Source organism: Pocillopora verrucosa, chromosome 9 (assembly GCF_036669915.1).
Source record: "Pocillopora verrucosa isolate sample1 chromosome 9, ASM3666991v2, whole genome shotgun sequence".
Taxonomy (NCBI): Eukaryota; Metazoa; Cnidaria; class Anthozoa; order Scleractinia; family Pocilloporidae; genus Pocillopora; species Pocillopora verrucosa.
The window spans coordinates 15,599,162-15,617,508 of NC_089320.1; the positions used below are offsets into that span (position 1 = coordinate 15,599,162).

The following is an 18,347-nucleotide window of genomic DNA, read 5'->3' on the forward strand; positions in this document are numbered from 1 at the left end:
CATAGCGCGTTAGGTATCTTGCGTGACTATCTAAATAACTCGTGTCACGATTTCGTGACATGTTCGAACAGACAGACAGAGGACACCGCGAAAGAATGTAACATGGCGGTCGCTATGTCGATTTTTCATCGTAGAAGTTCTGACTTGTTTAAAGCTCTTGTAATTCGCTTCCCAAAACAGTACTTTTGTTCCATAGCTGGTGGTAACGTGGATGAAGGGAAAGAAAGAAGTTCTGATCGTTTAGGATCTGATTCACACGGAAAAGAACTTGATTTGGTTCTTGCATGTTTACGAGTGGATCGTGTTGCAGCTAGTGGCTTTGGTATTGGAAGAAAGTAAGGTGATATTTAGCGTGACATTCACATTTGTGTTAAGGAAATTTTATTTGATTATGATTTAAAGCTAAGTTACTCCTTCTCATTCACTCGGGATGTGCCATTGAAATAAATGCATAATACCGTGCATAGCTAGTAGATTACAGTACAATGCACAGAAGAATAAACTTAATTATAAATATTGTTTTGACAAAAAGAATTATCTTTCCTCTTATTTGAATCATCTGCAGCAAAATAAAAAACCTCATTGCTTCCAAAGACGTTTTTGTCAACAAACTCAACACAAGCCAGTCTGACTTAGTAAGTACATTTTAACATTTTCCAATCACGTCACCACATATTTCTCATATTAACTGTGTGGATAGTGTTTTAGGACCGGACTAGTGGTCTTGGTTGGGTCATTATGCTGTGTAAGACATCTCACACCCCTAGTTGCTGTGTGAATTGAAATGGGGCAAGAGGGGGGGGGGGACAAACCTCTCATTCAGGTGGATGGAGTACTTAACTCCTAGTTGCTTCATACCACAGAAAATAAGATGTGGTCAAGAGGTTATGGGAAACTAGGCTTGCACAATCTTTGCTGACCCATGACCACAGTGTATGTAATTGTTCCCATCAATATTGATAATAAACCTTAAAAGTACAAATTTTTTGGCTTAAACTGGAATGAAGTTTTAAATATGACTAAAAAAAGCCAAACAGATATTGGTTGTTTTGAAACTGGAATTTTTTTGTGCATGGTCATGTTGCATCTTCCAATGCTTTGGGGTTACTGCTATTATCTTCAAGATCTCCTTGGGACTCCATAGGTCTTGCAATTGAAAATGGCAACTACCAGGTGATTCAAACATCGACATTGCTTGTTTTTGTTCCATTGCTTGTTTTTGTTCCAGATCTTATACACTAGGTTCTTTTTTTCACTATTTTAACGGAGCTTGTTTTACATATGGAGGCTTTGTTACCTTAGATCTGATCTTCCCTAGATGTAAAAGATTGAAGGAAATATTTTGTTGAGTTAATCAAGCAACTTACTATTTTCATTACATGTGGATTATTTTTCATAATGAAACCTGTGTTGAGCAGAACCCTGTTTATTAGGCACCTTTTAATTACAAAATTAATATAACTATTTATTAAAATGGACACTTGTGAGGTTCCCTTGGGTTCTACTTAGAACCAGGTGGCAAGAGATATGAGCTGGAGGATCACATATTTTTAGCTTTTACACCCTGACATCAGTATGCATATTCTCCTTACTGTTCCCTTTACATTTCCTGTGATGCTGGCGAGGAGATTTGTTTGACAATCAGAAACTTTTTTAGTTAGTGATCATTTTCTTTATTCTCATTACTTGAATGATTGATTCAGGGGTGATATTGTAAGGAGAATTTAAATGGAAAATGAAAGTCACTCTTAGGGGTCAAATTACTAAAGATGCATTTTCCCAATAGGTTAATGAGGGAGATGAAATTGATCTCACAAGATCAAAAGAAAAGGACAAAGTGGTTATGTCACGATTCAAGGTGTTGACAATCTATAAAGATCTTACCAAGAAAGCAAAACGACGCCTTGTTGGAGTGCGGTATGGCAGTATGATCATATCAAGAGAGGAGTTTGACAAAGATTATGCTCACCCTTCAAAGTGAGAAGCTTTGTGATGCAAATATACATTTAGATGCCATCAAAATGGATACAAGTGAACTTGGAAGCAAATGACTTTGTGGTCTTGTGTCCTTTTTACTCTGGCTTGCAGCACTTGGCACAAATTGTTGGCAGAGGAATGTGAAGAGAGATTAAAACATTTTGTTAATTTAATGACCATCATCAGCTATTCACAGCCACGGAAATACACGTCTCACAAAAGGTTGTTGGAAAAAAGGACAAAAGTGCGTGCAATTTGGGTATCCAGTCATCAATGAATTTTAATAGATAAATATATTCATCAAACTGGCTATTCCTTGCACTCACAGTGACGTTTACTAGAAACAGCTATACATATATATATATATGTAGTGGTGTTGAACTTTGTGATGCAAGAGTCACTGTAAGTACTGACTATCAACTGTGTTATGACTATCCCAAAGTTAAGAGAACCATTGAGATATCAGTCCTTTGCTGAGAGGTGTAAGGGGGGCCCTGCTTGTGTATTATGCACATTGAAAAACAGAAATTATGCATTACAAAAAAATCAGATAAAACAACTTTAAGGTTCACATATTATGAAAAGCAAAAACTGTGCAGTTTCAGGGTTTTAATTTCGTATTTCCATTGGTCATGAAAATTAAAAACTCTAAATCCTGTCTCACACTTTCCCTTTTTGCTTTAATGAAATTTTAGGTTTCTTCTCAACTTTATGTGAAGGTTGCAAATTGCTAAATTTCTCATAAAGCCTACAAGTGCATAAGTCATCTTTGGGGAGCTTTGTTCCATTCAGTTTTCGGAGTATTCTTGGATAGGAGCATTTCTGTCTTTCCCTAGGGAGTGCAAAATGTCTTCCTGTAAGTTTGAAATCCAGTCCAACAGATAAAAACATGAAAAAAGAAGAGAACAGTAAGAAGAGGAGAGACTGTAAAGGGTTTTGTAGCCCTCTTTACCATCCCAAACAATGTGTAAATTGAATGGACTTTATTTGGTAACTGATCAGGTAAAATGGTGTTTTGGCATTGAATTGTCCTGATGTCTTCTCTAAATTTCTTCTGTGGCAGATGATTAAAGTTTCAAAACATTCTGGTGATGTGTTTCAAATCCTTAATATTTCCTAGAATTCAATAAAAGTTGTGGAGAATGGACACCACCTTTGACATAACAGAGATACAGACGTCATACATAATTCGTGCCCCAAAAACAATGATTATAGTGACAATATACACAAACATAAGTACTTGGTATGTGGAAAATATAACACTGCCTAGTAACCATGCTTTCAAAATTTGACTGATTTTCATATTTAACCGGTAATGACTCTAAAAGATAATGGTATATATAATGTTGAGCATCATTTTCTTGTGTCAAATCTGAAGTTTTGACAAATCAAGGGAATAAGTGAGCTACAAATACATTGAGGGCTAAAACAGCATGTTCACAATAATACCCACTTGAAAATCTTCAAAAATTATTCTCAAATTAATCATTAATAACCATTTATTAGGATAAATATTAAAAAATAGCCACCATAGTGTGACTTGAACAGCATTTGCAGGAAGGAAATTGAAATTTCTAGTCTATTTTTTTTTAAGGGGGGAAGGGAATCTGACAGGGACTTCTTTGGGGTTGATACCCTTAATGTCTGATCGATACTTTCTAAAATCCCTTTACAATGTGTAATTCTCTGAATTATCAGCATCAAACTGGCATTTCACTCAAATAATTATACGAGTTGATGGGTGGGAAGGATTGCCAGTTACTGCTCTATGGAGTTAAGTGGGGTTTTGTGAGGTAGTGATGGAAATTTCCCATCTCAAATTTCCCTTCATGCTCCTAGAATGCAAGTACCTGGAAGAAGATCGTACATTTATTGCATTGAAATTAAAAGCTGTAGAGCAACATGGTTGTAGATTATCACAATAAAAGTAATTCTAACTCCTTTGTTGTGCCAGCCCACCATTACTATTATTTTATTACCCTTATTATATGGGCACAAACCGTAAATATATTGCACTGCATTGCAAGGGCAAAGTGTCAATTGGTTCCATATGTAATGTGAAATTTGTGTGCAGTATAAGAAAGCAAAAGTATGAAAATGTAAAAAAATTAGACTACTGAAAGGAATGGTTAGGGTCAAAATTAGGGTGTGATTGAAAAGAAGAAAAAAGTAAATGTAAAATACAAGTAAAGGAAAACTTAAATTGTTAGAAAATCACAAGCACCTACATATAGTGTTGTGCTTTTGCCAAAGCCTATTTTCTTTATCTTTAGTACAGACCCAAGTTTCCAAAATATTTCTGTTTGTCAAATAGATTTGTGTGCTGCTGCATGTGTCCACATTCTTATGCTTTTGCTTAGAACCTCTGATCAAATTTGATGCTGATAAAGGATTTGTGGCTGTATTGCTGAATATCTAATAGTTTGCAGCCTCACACAATAAACTTTGACCATTTAACCATAGCAAGGAACTTGAAAAAGAAATAATGAAACCAAAGAAAAAAAATTGAACAATCACCTGTAAAAGAAATGGGTGACTTTTAGAATTACACCATGAACAGTTGAATAGCTGGGAACACAACTGCTGTTGTTAAGTTTGATATCCCTCATGCTTGATATCCCTCATGTTCTAAACTAGTGTTAATAACTTTCCAGTGATCTTACCGTTGTTTTCAGGAAATATGATCTCACCTCCAACATAAAAATTCAGTTTACCCAGTGATGCTTGAGGAGGTTTTTTCCTAAATTTATGCACCAAAAGAGAGCCAATTTCTTTCCAAATTATTTGGAAAAACAAAAACAAAACCTCAAACAACACTGAGTAAATAGTGCACTTACAAAAATTTTAGTTTCTGTCAATTCAGGTGTCTGAACACCTAGTATTTACAATGAAAAATTATATTTCTTTCTTCAACTTTTCAACTGGATTAATAAGAGAATTAGAGTAGAAGTTGACAACATCACAGTTTCTTGACATAAACAAACTTACTTATAAGGTTGTTTCTTAATGAGTTAATTTATCCATTATAAATGAGTAAAAGCTGTACAGCACTCCTTTGCAATTGATTAGAGAGTTACTTTGTCAGAGGACTGTAATTCTACCTACTTTCAACCCTCAAGTGCTGGAAGTCATTGAAAAGATCTTCAGATATACAAATCATGCAAATATTACTAGCTCTACAAAAACTTGGAAAAATTTAAACTACTTTGTACATGTGCTGTTCCTATTTTCAAATTCTGAGTATGCCATTTAAAGGTGTAAGTATACTCCAGAAACCACTCTGCCATTCAAAAGCATATGAAAGACATTTTTTTTAGTTCACTGGCTATTTCAATTTCAAGTCTATCCACCACCATAAACTTCACAAAGAATTGTTTTAAAATAAAAATTAAATGCTAGGGAGAGCTAAAGAAATCATACAGCTTACATTAAAAGGTGCCCTCAATGACTTCTAAATTACCAATGAAATATAAATCATGTTTGGTTGTTGTCCTTTTTATGTTTGAATTTTTACACTTTGATTAACAACAGAAAAAAAATCATGAAACTTTCTTTTGACGGAAGACAAACTGGGAGAAGAGGTAACTGAAGGTGGTAATACATCAAATTAAAAATGTCTCTCAAAGCTGAAGCCATGAATACTGATATGATTCGATAATGATGCAATTTTCAGTGGCAGAGGTAATACTGTATGGTTTCTAGAGAATACTTCTCCATTAAATTTAAAAATGTTTCTAGAGAATACTTCTCCATTACATTTTAAAAGATATTAGCTTTAACTATCTATTCTGCATTTTTCCTATAACAGGGAGTGGGTGGGCCTCTGTGTTGAACACCCATTGGTCCAGAGGCAAAAGGCTGTCATCAGAAAATATCAAATACAAATACTTCAGAGTTTCTGCCAAGAAAAAACTCTGTTGGACATCATCATGTGACACTGCTGTGGAGGCTACATCCCGTATGCCACTATAGCCTGCTTCAACACGACAGAACTTTTCAATGTTCTAGAAAATGATAACAACAAAGTAATATAAAATTACCAAGTGTCTTTGTTTTTAACAATCAAATGCAGATGTTAAATTACCGACAACTGATGGATGACTTGTCCACAAACCTATTGAACAAATCTATTGGTTTTTCATGGATATCAAAGCTACTTAGACTAGGAGTAAGAACAACCACTTTATACATCTTTCTGGAAAGTTGCCACCTGTTAAAATAGCAGTTTTATTTTCAATTTCCTAAATTTTAACTGATTTCAAAACATATTTTGGACTTTGAACCAACTGGATGAGAAAAAGGGGAAAAATAAAATGTGAAAAAGACAAAAAAGAGTTGACAAAACAGTCCTTCTGAATCAAACTGTTGATTGAAGGAACACAAACTAGAAGCATATTTAATCTACACAGGCAATTGGCAAAGTATTAAAACCAATTATTGCTTTTTCACGACAAGTCTCTGGCCTTTTTAAGATTCCTAACTTTTCCCTGACAATGAAAAAAAATTTCTCCAACATTCCTTTAGCTATCCTGGTAATTCTGGTGAGATAAACAATGTTTAAAAAAATTAATTATTAACCTGAGCAGCCTCCCAGGCCCATTCACGATACTTAGGCTCATGAGTAAACCGCCACATGTAGAAGTATCCTTCAATCACTTCTGGTCGAAGAATGTAGTATCTCTCATTCACGCGAATACCAACTGCCTCATGAGGTCCCTCAAACCTGAAGGCTTCTGGGCCAATACCAGTAGCTATACAAATGAATTGGAAGGTTTACATCATGTTCTAAATTTGACTAGAATTTTCTGGCCACTATTTATCTGACTACAGAAAAAAACATTTAAAGTTATCCTTCAGTAACATGTTGATTCAATGGACAATTTGATTGAGGGCTTGAGCTACTGTATTTCTTTTTTTATTTTAAGTTAAAGGATATGATAACATAGCTTGGGTGAAAGCTTGTAATAAAAAAATAGAGTGCCTTGAGGCCTCATCATCCACTACAGAAAATGTTTTGACATGGCTCACACCCTTGACAGTTACAGATAAACTGCAGAAGTGAGAGAAATTACATTCCCAACTGTGATCTAGGTTTCATTGCTGAAAATGGCACAATATGGGGCTGATTTTCTTGTTGATTTGCCCTCTTTCTCTGATCAGAATTCTTCCACTCTCACGCTACAAAATTCCATGACTCTCTATTACCTCCTCTGGGACTATCAAAATATTTCCAGTGACTTACAATACAAAATTTGTTTTAAAAATAATGTCAAAATGATCATTTGATTCTGTTACTTCTTGTTACACGGTTTAAGGAAAGTTTTAAGAAATGCTATAGATTGTTTTTTTATGACCTTCCATAACCTACTGATGTATGAGCTACTCCTTAACTTGAATTTGTCAGTACAATTACTTACTATGATAAAATGGTAACACTGTTGAAAATAATTCAAGAATAAAAAATTTTAATTGCCCTTTCAAAATATGATTTAAGATCAAATTTTTGACCTCTTTGCTTAGGAAATGCTCTATTTTAACAAGGCATACCTTAAGCCAATAGCAGCATTACTGGATTACCTGTTTTGCGGTAAGATTCATGACATGTGTTAGCAAGTTCTGCACCAAGGTTGATGAAATGTTTCTCACTTCTAGAACCTTTAGCTCCAAGAGCAAACATCCCAGCAGTAAAACAAGCCTTAAATCAAATGAAAAATCATGATGTTTTGCTAATTGTCAAAACCTTACTTAAGCTTGATCACTATGATGGAACAATATGGTAAAAGGTAACTGTTTAAACCTGAGAATAAGTGTCCCTTGTGTAATATGATTGTGCAAGCAAGTAGTAGTAGTAGTCCTGACATGCACCACTATTGGTGGTAGTGAAAGATATTTTGACAAGCTGAGTAGAAGTTGTCACTTGGATTAAGTTGAGAACTCCCACTCTTGTTCTCCAAAAAGGCCTAGAAAGGACTTCTGTCACCTGGACAATCTCATTACTAAATGACTACTGAGGAAACAATGTTCAGCTTTTTATTTAAAAATAAACAACAACGAAGATGACTCTTGGAGAGCTTTAATCTGACTCTCACCAAGTGATCCATTTTGTGTTCCAGCCTGCCAAACTTGTACTCTGCAATGTATGTAAGGTTGGAAGGCTGTGACTTTTGAACCAACATTCTTTCTATGGCCTAAAAAAGTAAAAAAAGGACAAAATAGACATCATCAAAACTATTTTGTCTAGGAGAATTTTTAGCCTCGCTGTTATGGGGCACTTTCAAACACAAGGTCTGGCACAGTCAGAACATTATGTTAACCATTCAATCCCTACTGAAAAGTGACAAGCATCTAATTTCTCCTTACAATATCACTTCTGAATCAAATGTTACAGTCAAGAGGATAAAGGAAATGATCTCCAACTGAAAAAGCTCATCATTGTTCTACAAATTCTCCTCTTCAGTACCATTAGAAATGTCTAGAAAACAGTGTTGGGGAATATGCACTCTGATCTTAGAGTGTAGAGAGTGAATGGATAGAACACTTTACTGTGACAGAGCCTCTCTCTCCTTCCACAGGTATAAGTGGGTACAACAAACTGCCAGGGGTAAAAGATTCTGGGATAAAATCTGCAAGTGACTGGCTATCTGGCTTGAAACATGTAACCCTTTACTAGGGGTTTCAATATGAGCAAATTATCAATAAAATTTGCCCTCTGAGTCAAGAGAAATTGCTTCATTTTTTTTTCAATATTGGAGCAAAAAACAATATTCCATTTAATTTAGCTGCCTCCTTTGCAGTTTTTACAGTCTGCTTCAAAATTTATTGATAGCCCTGCTTTGCCAATGAACTTAAGCATAAAGGATGAAGGAGGAATTAGTGACCTATACATGTACACTGGATACATTGTAGGTGAGGTAGATTGTACCATAAAATTAACTGTAAAACAAGATGCAAAATATAGGTTACCAACCTCCACAGCTTTGTCGTACATCCGCCTAGCCACATTGTCTGTTTTTCCACTCATCACCCATGACTTGATTAAGTATTCATAAAAACTGTCTCCCAATGCACCCAATGAAACATGCTCTGTTGTTTAAAAGGGAATGTGGCATATTCAATAAAATTCTGTGGCTGGAAATAACCCAGTATTATAATCCAACTGTACAAAGAAGATTACATATAATGTGTGAATAGGGTACAAATATCCTGCAATATTGTACAGTTGGTTATTTTGTACTGTAAAAAACCTATTAAACCAATAGGCTGCGTGCATCACGCTTCTCTGTTCACTTTGCTTTTCCATATTTATGAGAAGTGAGCAGAAAGACTTTGCAGAAAAAAGCAGTTAAATAATAAAAAATTTAAAACTTATTAGTAGTTTGGTGTGTAGTATTGTTGAGTATTTTCACTCACTGTTTGTATTTGACTCGTCCTACAGGCTTGTCAAAATACAACACAACTTGTAAAAATACTCAGCAATACTACACACCAAAACATCTACTAAGATATAAATAGAGAAGTTATTTAAAGCAAATGGTTTGATGCTGCCTCAGTCCTGGACTCTGTCTTACTACCCTACTCTCAACTCTTTTTCAAGGTGGTTCTCCTTAAAGACTAGTGAACTAGTTTCTTGTTTCTTGAGTCTTAAAAGGGGAAATGTGAGGCTGTTATGATGATAAATACTTCACTTTGATGCAGCTTATATGAATGAAAGACATAATTGATTACAACTGGTCCTCTAAAATAATGTTCATAATTATTTTTAGTAAATTGAAAATGGGGTTAAAAAAAAACAGTGTTAAAAAAAAATACAAAACAGCTTACGCGAGCCCCAAACTCCACTTCTGGGGTTTAAGTAGTTGGGATACAATCCATTGGGCTTGTTTATTTGATCAAGGACTTCTCGTACTCTGTAAACCTGGACCAGAAACACAGGCCAGCTGTAAACTATTTTCACTAGTTAACAATTATATTTACGAGTAAGATGGATGTTGTAAAGGAGAGACAAGGTTTTACCATTGAGGACTTATGGTTTAAATAAACTGATTCCTAAATATACAACAAGTACATGAGTGATATAAAAAATGAATAGATAAGCTATAAAGATGTACACAAAACCATTTATACTAAAATTGTACAGATTCCAAGTTTGTGGCATTTTACTAAAAGAGTTCTTTGCACAAAGTATTTTAGACACATGGAGTATTTTAATTAAGGCATTCAACAACGGATAAATTTTGGATATGTTTAATAGTTTCTTTCTGGTCTCCTCAAAATGTGTTCTCTTTTTCTGCTACTAATGTATATGGTTTCATTATAGACCAATTTCAATCAAGACATAATTATTTTATTTGGCTATTCATTCAATTGTTTTTGTTTTTTTGTTTTTTTTGTTTTTTTGTTATTTACTCTCTCCATTTGTTTATTTGTTCATTGATGTACTTCCCAAAACTTCATTCTCACCTTTTTGGCATAGATTGGGTCCCCTGTGATCTTTGACAAATAAACAAACTCCAGATGCAGGGTGCCAAACTCTGCTAAAATGGAACATCCCCCAGATGCCCAACCCCAATTGTGTCCACTGCCACTGTGGAAAGAACAAATAAAGAAATAATCTAACAGAAAGCATTAGAGGACCTTATTTCCAAAGAGCAATAGAAACCTGACTGCACTTTAAAATGAATAAAATTTGGAGGACAGGTTTTTTTTAAAAAATTTTTTCTTTGAAGAACACTCTAAGCAGATGATGCTGCAAAGTACACAGTGTTGAGCACTGAGCCACTTTTCACATTACAACAGATAAGTTTGAAAACAAAATGAACACATTCCATCAAGACTGGATAATAAAGAAAAAGTTTTCCATCATTTCCAATGATCACAGTATCAGAAATGCTTGATTGCATCCTTGGGTATGTGCTTTTAATGAGTCTGATTATTCTGCCAAAAAAATCACATACCTGGCAAAATTAACCATGGCCCAAGGTATTCCAGTTGGAGTATTGAATGCAGGTAACAATTTGTCCCCTACTTCCTTAGCTTTTACTTTAAAAACCTGAGGAAAATAATAAATTATTACAGGTAGGTAATGAGAGAAAAAAAAAAAGATCAGAAAAGTAATAAATAGAGATACAATGTATTAAGAATTTTTGTTATAACTCAACCAACCTCTTCTCCACTGAATGCGTAAGCAGAGAGTAGTCCTCCAAGAAAGCGAATTGTAGTTTCAAACACAGATACATCTGACGCCTATGAAGAATAATATAGAATGCATGTTTCATATAATTTATAAGAATCTCTTCTGTTTATGATTTATTACACATATACACATAAGGATAATACAGTGAATGTAAAATGGCACACACACAACTTTAGATGAACATTTGGAAGGGCAGGATCATTATCTGTACATTTAAGCATTCACTTGATACATTTACATTAATGAGTTAACCATGATACAAACAACACTGGAAAACTGCCAAAATAAATTGACCTTTTCTGCACTTTTTGCAGTTTAAATCTGGTGTATAAAAATAGCCACAAATCTCTTTTCAGAGTTAACCCTTAAACTCCCATGAGTGACCCAGACAGAATTTCTTATACCATATCAATACAACATCAAGCAGACCAGTGATGAGTATAGAGAAAAGTATCACTTAGGGATTACTAGTTGATCCGATACCAAATTCTCTGAACTAACATCATAAGAATTGTACCACAGACTATAAAGAGAATTACTAATGAAATATTGGAAGTGGACAAGTAAATAGGTGATCACACATGTTTCAACTTTAGTATAAAAACAACTGAATGCATACTGCCATTTGGTGTTTGCCAAGAATGTCAAGGTTAACCTCTATTAACCCTTTGACACTCAAGAGTGACCAGCATCTAATTTCTCCTTACAATACCAACCCTGAATCACACATTAAGGTCATGAGAATAAAGGAAATAATCAACAACTAAAGAAGCTTGTGATTGTTAAACAAATTCTCCTTGTCAGTACCTTAGGAAATGTATAGAGAACAGTGTGGAGAAAAGGTATACTCATGTTGGGGTAAAAGTGCATAATAGCCATTTCTAAATTAAACCCTTTGTTTGAACACTTTCATCATTGCATGAACTTGATTATACTCACATGATTAAAACTTAGAGACATTGCCACCCATTTTCTAGCACGTTCAAATTCATCTTTCATGCCCATAATGTACAATGTGTCCAAAGCATCAACGACTGTTGCACCAGACGAGGAAGCTCCAAATATACTTGCTGCATGGCTTGACTTGCTAATTGGTCGCAACTCATTGCTGCCCCAAGCATACTTTACATAACCATTCCATGCATGTTCCATCATCTAATGGGGAAAAATGCATTAGAATTATCTGACACTAAAATTATTGTGACCGTGTAGTCTGATGGTCCAGGTGGGTGTGGTCCTGAGAAGGACTGTTGTCTGAAGTTATCACTGACATTGTGATAGCCTGAGTGGAAGTCATCATCAGAGTCAAACCTCAATATCCACACTCCTGAGGACTGAGCTGAGTAGCTGGGATAATTGAATCCATATAATCAAAACTAAGAATATTATAGAGCCAAAAATAAAATGAATAAATGGTGCAACAATTGAAGCACATTCTCAAATCATTGTGCATGAACTGTTAATATTAGCCAAAAGTATTTTGAACCCAGAAATAACAACTATAAATACCTATGACCAGAGAAGCAAATCTGAATAATACAAAAATCTGGATAATCTGGGTTTTTACGTAGTAACAAATTATTTACAATAGTCATTCTTAGAGTTGAATGAATACTGTATGGCTTTTGAAACAAACATGCTCTCTGAAATTGTATATTGTGATTAAGGTAATGCACAGAAATGAGGTATGGAAGGAAAAAAAATTACACCTTTGATCTCTTTTTTGGGTGATCAGTAGTTTGCAAATGGTGTAAATCAGGTTGTCAAAGTTGACTGACACTAAACACAGGAAGCTTTTAATTACATCATTTTCTCTCTCTCTCTTTATTTTTTAAATTTTTTTCTTTCGTGGAGGATGTAAACCAATGAATAGCTTATGAAACATATACTGTTGACAAAAAGGTGTATAACGATGCAATTGCTTAGTCTTGAGCTTACAAACAGTACTATAGCATAAAAAGTATACATCTATTGAGGCCCTCTTACAATCAGTTATTTGAGTAAAAGTGGAAACAATGATTGCTTCTCATTTTCCAAATGAACAAAAACACTCAATTGGCAAGTACAAATTGACTTGAACAAAAGGAATAACACAGCTCCAAAAAAACTCTTAAAACTAAATTCATCCATTTGGCCAATCAATCAGAAAACAATCAGAAAAGTAACCTTCTGTGAACAAATTCTGATACACTTCATTTAAAGTAGACAAATAGAATGTGTTGGCTAATCCAAATATAGCCTGACAATTACATTTAGTCTGAGTTATTAAAGTTCTCTTAACCTTGAACTGGGGATATTTTGACAAACAGAAAGTTTGGATTGATCTCTTTCCCTTTTTCCCTTAACTAAGAAACAAAACAGCTGATCAAATTTTCCCTATAAGTTAACTAAAGCTATCTAAACAAAGCACTGAATATAATTAACATGATGACACTCCACGCTTTACATAACGCGTAAAGACACGAATATATTAAACACGAAATGCTGTAAGTTGGAAACATAACAAATCCAAAGGAAAAAGACATAAAAAAACAGTAGTTAGAGCATCGGAGCGCGGAATCCGAAGGTCTGAGGTCCGATTCCTCATGGGGACTTAGAATTATTTTCTTTGTCCCACGCTCTTGACAAGACGAAAAAACATGTTTCTCGACATAAAAAACAGTTTTTAAACTGTGCTGAATTCTTCGCGAATTGGAATTTCAAAATAGCCTTAAGTCACGAAATCTTAATCAATCTGACTTGTTTCAATAGTTATACGGATTAAGTAGGTTTCTTCATAACTGTGAAATATACAAAAAAAACGAATCTCCTAAATATAAGAAAATTAAAAACAAAATTAGTGAGGAGAATAATCAATCAAGCGCAGATTCAAAGAAGTCTGCATCAAACTGATCCATTGTAAAATAAGACAAAGAATTCTATTTTTTAGAGGCTGTAATGAAAAATTAGAGCCGCAGTTGAATGTGTTCATTGTTGACAACAATTGAATGAGGATCTAAAAAAAGATGTCACTAACCACCATTCAGTACCGTAACACTGTGTGATAAAATGTTCACAAAGTAGGCGGTATTTCATTAACTCACCCTCTTGATAAAATTTCTTCTCTCTCTAGTCCTTTCATCGGCAGATTCCCCTCCAGTGATTCCCTTAGCACCAGTGTCATCCACCTTGGAATTGTTAACTAATTGCTCGATTCTAGCGTCCCTTACCGCAACTTCCTCAGCCTTTTGATCTTTGATGAATTTCTCTTTGTCCTTCCTTATCATCTCTATCAATTCCTTGTGTGTTAAAGATAACTTTGAAGTTGTCCTCTCTGATAATTGACCTGTTTCTCTTCGGTTAGTATCGGAAGTCTCTGGTTTGCTAAATTCACTGACTTGCGGAGTAAAGTCATCTATCAGCATGCAAATTAAAGAATTACTATGATTAATAAATTTCACTGTAAAATACCACAAGAACTATTCAATGGTTCCTTGTTCACATACTCTTTACCCGAAAATAAGGGATAAACATTTACCTGCTATTCTAACAATCGGTGTCTTTGGGGCCTTTATTGGCACAATGTCCCCTCCGCCACCAACAAACCTCCTGTATGCGTCCTCAAGATATGTTCTATCTCTTAGGTCTGGTACGAAGAAAAATGCTCCAAAACATAGAAAGAGGAAAGCTATAAATATTAACATTAATACATATTTTTCCCTAAGCCTAAGACCCGATCTATTGACGGGAATAGGATGAAAATTTCTACTATGGTGAGTTGGCAGTATCGCCATGATCGAACAAGTTATACCGCCATATTGGGTAATACCGCTGATAAGCATTGTCCAAGGGCGCTTCGAAGTTATTATGATCGTTTTTGATTGGATGAATAACTCGTGCGGAACGCTGCGAAAATTTTAGTATAAGCTCACTATGTAATTATTTCATAGGATAGGCTTTTACTGAGATAAAGCAAATCAGGAAAGAAAGGCAAAAGGAGAAGAGCAAATGGTGAATTCTCCATGATCAAGGTCTTTACAAACCCTTACAAGACATGCTAAAAGGTTGTTGTTGACAAGACAAAGTGTAGTGCCTTAGAAAAATAAACACAATAACTACTAATTGTGATCAAGATTACCCGTTTCATTTGGAGTTATTGATAAAGAGTGACACCAGGTTGATCATGTGACAACAACAATAATAGGTAGCAGGATTACATGTTATGACCCAGTTTTCTTGGTTCATGGTTTTCGATTTTTCCTTAGCTTAGCTTTTGTGCCTTCATGGTTTTTGTTTCCTTTGTTAAATAGTCTTATTTTGTGAGCTAAGCTTCTTCCTAGCCCGACATTATAGGCGGCAGTGTTGAAGTGGTTTCCAAAGGATATCAATATTAGTTTATTATCAGTTTTCATTCTTCAAGTTGTGTGAGCTTCTATTCTGATATTTTCAATAGCACATTTATACAGAAGCTAGATGAGCCCTTTATGCTATTACTCTATTTCCTTAAATTTTGACTTATTGTAGGTAGAAAAAAATGATTACCCTAGTTTTGACAAGGCTACTAAGACAAGGGCACTGTTATATCGGTAAAAGTAAAGAATCCAATCCCACCGATGTGTTGGCCAACACACTGCCAACATGTCAACCATCATTTTGAGAACAAAATACTGGTACCTAAGTCTTCTCCGCATTTTTTTTTGCTTTTTTAGGGTACTTAACCAAGGAAGTTAGCATGTTGGCTGACACTGATCTCACTGACATGTTTACTTTTTGTTTATTAGCAAGATTAGGAAGCAAAAAGTCTTTATTGATCATTGACTTTTGAATATGTGGTGGCTCCTAAAGGAGCTGTTTTTAAATGCACACACCCCCGATGCATCTTGCAAGTTAGAAGGATAAATGGTGGCCAACGCGTCAGCTGACAATTGGCCAGCTGTTGACTGATGCATAGGTTGGATTGGATTCTTTACCTTTACCGTTATATGTGTACACTGAAGTAACTTCAAAGGATCAGCACATCATCTGTTGAACCTTATCCCTGCTGAATGAAATGTGAAGGTTAAGAGAATGGAAAGAAATAATTGTTGACTGAAAAAACTCCCTTGCCTTTGTAAGACAGATCGGTTTCCTTGGATGCTTGTTCTCCTGCTTCAAATAGATCTAATGCAAAGTGTTTATTACAAAAGTAAACAACTTTTCAAACTCATGAAAGGTAAACCACCCTCATTGGCAACAACTTGGTATTGTTACAATAAATTTCAGAACAACACTTATCCTATATTGGTCTAGCAAATCTAATTTTTCCATTACAAAAATAGTATTATTGAAAAAAAATTCAAGACAAAGGTATTGGTCACATTTCTTTAATCTCAGGATTTCAGGGAAATCTGAGAAAATGTCACAGTGCAGATGAGGCACAAAAAGTTTGATGAATTCATTCATTTATTTCCCTGTTAAAATTCATTGACTACTGGACACCCAGCTTACCTTTCAAAATTGTTGCATGCACTTTTGTACTTTTATTCAATAACCTCTCTCAAAACAGCTGTATTTGCTAAATTCCATTATTTACAGAGAGCACTAATCAGATTGTTTTACTTGATCAATCAAATGTCCCAAAGTTTTTGTCAGCAACTGCAGATTGTGTGCATCAGAAAGCCTATGACCACCATCCTTGATAAGTGTTAATTGGACATCATCACTTTCAAGTTGATTGACCAGATCAAGTGATACCTGGTAGGGCACATCCCCATCTTTCATGCCATGGAGTAAACGTACAGGACAGCAGATGGGATAGAGTTCTTTTTCTTGTAAAATATGCTGACGTGCCTCTTCTATCACTATTGAATCTAACACGTATGGCTCCTCAGTGTGTTGAGAAGGTAATATCCATTTTCCTGCAGCTTCCACTTCCCTTTTTTCTTCATGGGAAAGAGTATCATAGCGTCGTGATACAAAGTCAACAGCACTAGCTATGCCAATGAGACCTCTTATTTGATCTGGTTTTGACATCGCAACTAAAAGAGAAATCCATCCTCCAAGGCTTGACCCTACAAGGATCTGTGGACCTACAAAGTAAATGTACATGGTCCCCCTTAAAATCTGTCCAAGGTTCTGGGAAATGAAACTCTTATGAGAGTTTGCATTACCTCACATAATGCATTACAATGCATTATTATTAGGTTTGAATCATTTCACATGATGCATTATCTCTTATCTGTGCATAAAATTTGTTATATGTTGATATATACAAATATAATTGCATAGTTGGACCAAATGGAAATAAACTATCGCAATAAGAAGAACATAAACTTTCCATTCTTGAAAGGATGTCACAACCCTGTCTTGAACAGACCAGAAGCAAAATTTATATTTATATTTTCAAAACGCGGGGGGAATGAAATTTTTGCTCCGGTTTTGCCACCAGAAGATCCCAAAAATTTCATTTTGCACATTATAAAATACATAAAATCTCGACGCTTCAATAGACAGGGGGAATTAAGCCTGTCTCAAGTGCATTCTAAGCGCGTAATAAAAGATCTGAGCGGAGTGCCACCTTTAGCAACGCCATCAAGAATTGTTAACACATCTTCCTTCCTCATTCCAATTGTGCATTCTTGACTTTCTCCACTAGACATGCCATGCCCTCTGTAGTCAAATCTTACATATGAGTGTCCAATTTTTTTGCAGTATCTCTCTAGAGCCAGAGCTTTTGTACCCTCCATGGTGGACATCAGCCCGGGCAAAAAGATAACCCCTGGAGATTTTCCGGGAGATTGTCGAAAGGCTACGCGTTCTCCTGGAGATGGGAACGCATACTGTACAGTGGACTCAGCAAAAGAACTCATTTTCTTCAACAAGTGTCTGATGATCTTGTTTTGAGTACAGGGAGACTTAAAAAGATGCCTCATTACGTAGCCTTAATTAAGCTGCTGGGTTAGTGCTTCATTTACACGTATATGAATTGTCTGTTCTAAGGCCCGTTTCTTAAAAGCACTGGTGACCAGCTGACATTTATTTGAAATGTCTTCATTCAAGATCGAAATAATCATAGTTTTGAAATCCCAAAAACGAAAATGTATTAGAAAAAATATAAGAATAATCTAGTTTATAAGCTTAAGACCCGCATTATCATCTCCTGCATTTAGTTTTTCGGACTTTCGAGAAACAGGCTGGTGGTCTTGGGTGTGATCTAAGG

The 18,347-nt window shown here is 35.2% G+C and overlaps 3 protein-coding genes across 3 annotated transcripts; 1 reads left to right on the forward strand and 2 right to left on the reverse strand.

The window, feature by feature from the left end:
* The first annotated feature begins 87 nt into the window (after nucleotides 1-87).
* LOC131779715 (uncharacterized) lies at nucleotides 88-3,918 on the forward strand. The gene is made up of 3 exons (XM_059096300.2): nucleotides 88-335; nucleotides 566-635; nucleotides 1,787-3,918. The coding sequence occupies exons 1-3, from the start codon at nucleotides 103-105 to the stop codon at nucleotides 1,979-1,981; spliced, it is 498 nt and encodes a 165-aa protein (XP_058952283.1). The 5' UTR covers nucleotides 88-102; the 3' UTR covers nucleotides 1,982-3,918.
* On the reverse strand, nucleotides 3,825-14,966 carry LOC131779688 (mannosyl-oligosaccharide 1,2-alpha-mannosidase IA). The gene is made up of 12 exons (XM_059096264.2): nucleotides 14,688-14,966; nucleotides 14,254-14,564; nucleotides 12,110-12,325; nucleotides 11,140-11,220; nucleotides 10,932-11,026; nucleotides 10,438-10,561; nucleotides 9,799-9,892; nucleotides 8,945-9,060; nucleotides 8,067-8,165; nucleotides 7,555-7,672; nucleotides 6,556-6,728; nucleotides 3,825-5,981 (listed from the first exon to the last, which is right to left on the reverse strand). Exons 1-12 carry the CDS (start codon nucleotides 14,941-14,943, stop codon nucleotides 5,757-5,759), a joined length of 1,908 nt encoding a protein of 635 aa, XP_058952247.2. The 5' UTR covers nucleotides 14,944-14,966; the 3' UTR covers nucleotides 3,825-5,756.
* A 359-nt stretch (nucleotides 14,967-15,325) lies between these two features.
* Nucleotides 15,326-18,068, reverse strand: LOC131779699 (palmitoyl-protein thioesterase ABHD10, mitochondrial-like). The gene is made up of 2 exons (XM_059096275.2): nucleotides 17,706-18,068; nucleotides 15,326-17,217 (listed from the first exon to the last, which is right to left on the reverse strand). The coding sequence occupies exons 1-2, from the start codon at nucleotides 18,058-18,060 to the stop codon at nucleotides 16,730-16,732; spliced, it is 843 nt and encodes a 280-aa protein (XP_058952258.2). The 5' UTR covers nucleotides 18,061-18,068; the 3' UTR covers nucleotides 15,326-16,729.
* Between the last annotated feature and the right edge of the window lie 279 nt (nucleotides 18,069-18,347).